The sequence below is a fragment of the Petaurus breviceps genome, unplaced genomic scaffold (assembly GCF_028583685.1).
Source record: "Petaurus breviceps papuanus isolate PSGF00001 unplaced genomic scaffold, PetGlider_PUasm1.0 90750, whole genome shotgun sequence".
Taxonomy (NCBI): Eukaryota; Metazoa; Chordata; class Mammalia; order Diprotodontia; family Petauridae; genus Petaurus; species Petaurus breviceps.
In genome coordinates this window covers 10,733,235-10,738,910 of record NW_027187335.1, presented here as the reverse complement: position 1 = coordinate 10,738,910, position 5,676 = coordinate 10,733,235, and the positions used below count along the sequence as shown (strand labels likewise).

Genomic DNA, 5,676 nt, shown 5'->3' with positions numbered 1-5,676 from the left:
TTACCAGCATACTCCTAGGTGTGGCTGAACAGTGTAAGGAAGGGGGGTCATGGTATACAAGAAAGGAAAAGAGAACAATCTCTCGAGTCAGAAGGCCTGGGTTTAAATCTTTACTTTTCTGGTTACTCTGTTACCTCAGGCAAGTTGCTTTCCTCTTTAGATGACAATTTCCTCCTCTGTGGTACATTGGGGGTTGTACCAGGTGACCTCTAATGTCCCTTCTATCTCTAAATCTATAGTTGCAGGAACCTATAATTTGTTCCTGGGATAGGAGATGAAACTCAGTTGTATAGTTCATACTCTTCTGAGTCAGTGGAGAAATTGGGCATGGAGAGAGGACAGGTGGGACTCTGGGAGGAGAAATCCTATACAGATGTGCAGTGTGTGTTGATGCCACATCCTTGGAGAGAAGGAAGATAAGAATAATGGGTAAACTCACATTCTGGCCCCTAACCATGGGTGATATGGATAGAAGAATTCAAATGCTTTTGTGGCCAGATGTTCTTGAAATGAGGACCATTCAGAATGGGTTGAGCCAACCTGGGCCAGCTCCTGATTGAAAGAGTGTAGAGAAGATGATGAGCAAAAGGGGTGAAGTTGAAATACTCTCTTTTCATTTGTAGCATGTTCTAGTGCTTATTAGCCCAAGACAGCATTCTGTTTCTCCTTCCTCTTTATAGGGCTTGGGAGCCCCGTCTCCCCAAACCCCTCCCTTCAGTCTCTCTCTACAAGGAGTGTCCAGCAGGAGGCAAAAGTTTGGGAAACTCAGCCTCCAAAGTTGAGTGAGTGATTGATTTGGGGAGAGTGGTGAGGGTGAGATGGGGCTGCCTTCTATGCTGGAGAAGTATAGTGTCATGAAGGCAGTGGACTGGGACCCTGTGTTCCTGCAGAGAGAGGGCAGGCTAAGTGGAAAGGGTGCTACCTGTTAAGAGCCACCATCTCCTTCCTTCTCTGTCTGACCCTGATTGGTGTGCCCATTGACATAAAATCAGAGTATATTGAGCAGGGAGGGGGCAGTGATGTGCTGGGGCTAGCTTGTAGTAGCTCTCAAGACCTAATTATTCAATTTTCAGTATGAGCATTTACATCTCAAAAATAGGGAAACACACAAATCAAGGGATGATTTATTGTTTTGTTCATTTATAGGCTTAAGACAGTGATGAGGTAAATATTTATACTGCATATTAAACTTAAAAGTGTGTCTTTTACATGATTTTTTTTCAGAGAGTCTGTAGTTAAATGTTTACCAGCATACTCCTAGGTGTGGCTGAACAGTGTAAGGAAGGGGGGGTCATGGTATACAAGAAAGGAAAAGAGAACAGTCTCTCGAGTCAGAAGGCCTGGGTTCAAATCTTTACTTTTCTGGTTACTCTGTTACCTCGGGCAAGTTGCTTTCCTCTTTAGATGACAATTTCCTCCTCTGTGGTACATTGGGGGTTGTACCAGGTGACCTCTAATGTTCCTTCTATCTCTAAATCTATAGTTTGTAGGAACCTATAATTTGTTCCTGGGATAGGAGATGAAACTCAGTTGTATAGTTCATACTCTTCTGAGTCAGTGGAGAAATTGGGCATGGAGAGAGGACAGGTGGGATTCTGGGAGGAGAAATCCTATACAGATGTGCAGTGTGTGTTGATGCCACATCCTTGGAGAGAAGGAAGATAAGAATAATGGGCAACCTCACATTTTGGACCATAACCATGGGTGATGTGGATAGAAGAACTCAAATGCTTCTGCCCAGATGTGGCTAGATGTTCTTGAAATGAGGACCATTCAGAATGGTTGTATTTGGGCTTCTTTGAGCCAACCACCTCCTGATTGAAACAGTGCAGAGAAGGTGATGAGGGAAAGGGGTAAGGTTGAAATACTCTCTTTACATTTGTATTATGTTCTAGTGTTTATTAGCCCAAGACGGGATTCTGCTTTCTCCTTTTTCTTTATAGGGCTTGGGAGCCCTGTCTCCCCAAACCCCTCCCTTCAGCCTGTCTCTACAAGGAATGTCCAGTACAGGATAAAAGTTCACCCAAGAGCGGACACCCCCACCCAGGAAAAGAGGAAGCCAGCAACATTCACAAATGTGGGGACCAGGGGAGCAATCCTTCAAAGGGGCCAAGAGACCCTCCAGACAAGAACCCAACAAGATGTGGCCCAGGCAGTTACTTCCCACCATAGCTCCAGTGATATGAGCCCAAGGTCCAGGTGAGTTCCAGAACTGAGGTCTCCTTCCTGAGGGCCACAGTCCTGCTTACCTCTGGCTCTGACGGTAAAGGTGAGGAAAGGGTTTTCCTTCTGCCGTCTCTCATCTCTCTGTCCTTCCTATATCCCTTTCCCTCTTCCATCTCCCTTTCCCATCTCCCTCCTCCTCTTCCATGTCCTCTTCTTTCTCCTAGCTCTCATCTTCCTTCTCTTTCCCCTCTCCCATTTCCCTCTCCAATCTCTCATCTCCTACCTCTCTCTCTCTCCCCTGTCTCCTTCTCCCTCTCCCATGTCCCTCTCATTCTGTTCCTAGGTTTTCCATCCCATTGATCCGCATTCTGGCTCCATGCATCATCTTCCTGTTGCTATTGGTGGTGGTTATAGCAGCCATCCTGATCCTGTTAGCAAGAAGAAAAAGAGGTGAGAACAACGGGTCCTTGAGCTAGACCTCCAACATCCCCTCCAGCTCTGACATTCTATAGTTCTAAGGGTTCATTTGGCCAGGGATTAGAAAAATTATCACCCTGATGAGGTATTTGTTGAGGGAGGCAGAGAGAGAGGGAAGGGATAGAGGCAAGACTCCCCTGAGCCATCTAGACATCTTCAGATGCCAGGCTTTGTGATTCCTCCACTCTCTTCTTAGCTCCAATTAAACTAAAGGAACATTTATTAAATGCCTGTTTTGTACAAAGTTCTCTGCTAAGCAGAGTTCTGCACAATAAGATGCCTGAGAAAGGCCTCAAGTTTGGGATTGATGCTGAAGGATCTATCTTGGGAGCCAGGTGTGGGCAGTGTTATATTGTCTTATATGTTCTGAAATCTCTGGCATGTGGCTTGAGCTACTGGAGGTTGATGGGATAGGATTGGAAGGAGAGGAATAGGCACTGCCCCAGGTGGATCGGGCTGGCATAGCCCATTCCTGAGGAGCTGGACTGGAGTGAACACTAGCTTCTCTTGGTGCCAGGGGAAGCTTTAACACCCCCCCCCCAAAAATGTTGAAGGTTTGGAGGTAGACTGAATAATCTTGTTTTTCAAAGTTCTTTTTAAAACTTTTCCCTTTGGATGACAGCAGAAGGATGTGGGTTCTGGAGTTGTCTTATCACTCCTTTCAGAGTTGTCTTTAGGTTGCTCTTTTCCTGAGTCTTCTACTTTCTGGAATCTCTTTCAGCTCAACTCCTAGTGGAAACAGGAAAGAATGGACAGTTTCACTACTCAAACTCTGTAAAGGACTCAGAAGACTGATGCCTGATGTAAGAGCATTCTCACATATGTGCCCCACATATGGGGCCCTAAAGTCAGATGCCTGGGGTCTGTACCTGGCTCTACTGCTTCCGCATTCTAGGACCTGAGCACCTTCTGTTGCCTAGGGCTTAATAAGCATGTCATGAAAAGGACTGACTTTGGAATCAGTAGAGAACTGGATTGAGTACCCACCTCCACCTCTTACTAGCTGTGTGACTATGGATAAATCAATTAACCTCTCTGAGCTTCTGTTTCTTCATCTGTAAAATAGGCACAATCATACCTAGACTACCTACCTCACAGGATGGTTGTGAGGTTCAAATGAAATTATGTATATAAAATGCTTTATAAACCTGAGATGTTGGCTATGATTGTTGGCCCTCAATTGCTTGACCAAAAATGGATGCTAGTTTGTGCCTTCTTCCTACCCACGGGAAACATCCAGAATAGGAGATCAACATGGGAGGAGCTGTGATTGCAAATACTGACCAATTCCTTGATCGACAGTCGGTCAATTTGATTTATTAAGTGTCTGCCACATGGTAGGTGCTGTGTAGACAATAGGAACATATAGACAAAGAATGAAATGATTTCTGCTGTCAAGGGACTTACATTCTAACATGGGACACATTCTAATGGGCTTAGGCTTTAAGGGGAACAGAAGCAAAAGGAAGAGAAATATTAACATTAACAGCTCTAGTCCAAGGAAATGGGGAGAGCCCTAAGGAGTACATGGGGTCACACTCCCTATAGACTTAATCTCTCCCACTTCTTTCTCCATCCAATCTCCCCTTGCTATGGCTAAGCCTGGGTTGGCAGGAGTGGCCCTAGAGATTTGAGCACAGCCAGGGAATCCTGGAAGGGGAGGTCAAAGAACAGGGGTGATTCAGATGTCCCTATTGCTGGAGGAAGACACCATAGTAGGACTCTCACTTTCCTTTGGTTGAAGATCATGGCAACATCAGGTTAAAAAGTGAGAAGTGGGGGGGGCATCCAGGTGGCTCAGCGAGTAAGAGCACCAGCTCCAGTGTTGGGATGACCTGGAGATCAAATCCGGGCTCAGATACTTAGCACCACATCCAGAAATAACTGGCTGTGTAACCTTGAGCAAGTTACTTAACCCCGATTGCTTTAAAAAACAAATAAATAAATAAATGAAATTTAAAAAAAAATAAAAAGTGAGAAGTGGCTTAACACCCCTAGATTAAGAATCAATCAGTTAATAAGCATTTATGAAGTATTTGCTTAATTTGTGCCAAGCACTGGGCAAAGAACTGGGGATACAGAGAAAGGCAAAAAGACAGTCCCTGCTCTCAAGGAAGTCACAATCTAATGGGAATCAGTCAACAAGGATTTATTATGTGCTGATTGCCTGGCAGGTATCAGAAGATAGAGAGTTAGAAATATAACTCTGCTTCTCAACTCATTGTGTGACTTTGGGCACCTCATTTCCTCTGTCCAGTCTTAGATTCCGCTATTGTATAAAGTTGGAGAGTAGAACCAGACGTTCGCTAAGGTGCCTTCCAGCCCTAAATCCAAGATCTTAAGATAGGGTCGTGTGTCCACTCCAGAAGAACAGAAATTCTCACTGTTTCTCTACATTCCCAGCCCCCTTCCCTTGGTTGTTTACAATGTTGCCTCACACATCACATTTCCAAGGAAAGTGGAGACAAGGCTGACTTTTACCTTCTTTCCTGGCGCCAGAGAAAGACAAAAGATGTAGAGTCCTGATAACCCTTGGGATGCAGCTCTGGTTGGGGGTAGGGGACACTCTTGGCATTTGGGGCAGAGATAGGAAACAGCTATTGTTTTTGATAGGAAAGACCACAAGGCCAAAGGTGGCTACAAAGGATGAGGAATTTGGGGCAACTTCCTCTCTATTGAGCCCTTGCTCAGTCAGTCTCTGCCTTTATGCCTTTGAAAATCTGTCCCCCCCCCCATTTGCAGTGTCCTCCTTCCTTACTTCTGCCTCTCAGAAACCCTAATTACCTTCAAAGCACAGCCTTCTACATTAGGTACTTCTGAATCCCCCAAGTAGAGAAGGCAGGGATAAGGAAGACAGTGGAACTGGAATTTAGTTTCTGGTCCATCCCTCATTAGTTATATGGCCTTGAGCAAGTCAATCGCTCGCCTTATTTTCCGGGGGTAGATGGAGCACATTTGAGATGGTAACCAGTGACTTTAAAGACGGAACAACTAGGATGAGTATCCATCAAGTCAGAGCTTGAAAATGCCCAG

The 5,676-nt window shown here is 45.1% G+C and overlaps 1 protein-coding gene across 4 annotated transcripts in view; it reads left to right on the top strand.

Moving 5' to 3' along the window:
* The window catches only part of CD300LG (CD300 molecule like family member g), a 7,941-nt gene extending 4,133 nt beyond the window's left edge, over positions 1 to 3,808 (top strand). For 3 of the 4 annotated variants that reach the window (XM_069067554.1, XM_069067552.1, XM_069067551.1), the window contains 4 exons: positions 681 to 782; positions 1,944 to 2,199; positions 2,510 to 2,616; positions 3,365 to 3,808. In XM_069067554.1, coding sequence (XP_068923655.1) covers positions 681 to 782; positions 1,944 to 2,199; positions 2,510 to 2,616; positions 3,365 to 3,438 — 539 coding nt within the window. In that variant the 3' untranslated portion in view covers positions 3,439 to 3,808. The remainder of the gene's footprint in view (positions 1 to 680; positions 783 to 1,943; positions 2,200 to 2,509; positions 2,617 to 3,364) is intronic. The other variant, XM_069067553.1, reaches the window with a different exon arrangement.
* Positions 3,809 to 5,676: the final 1,868 nt, after the last annotated feature.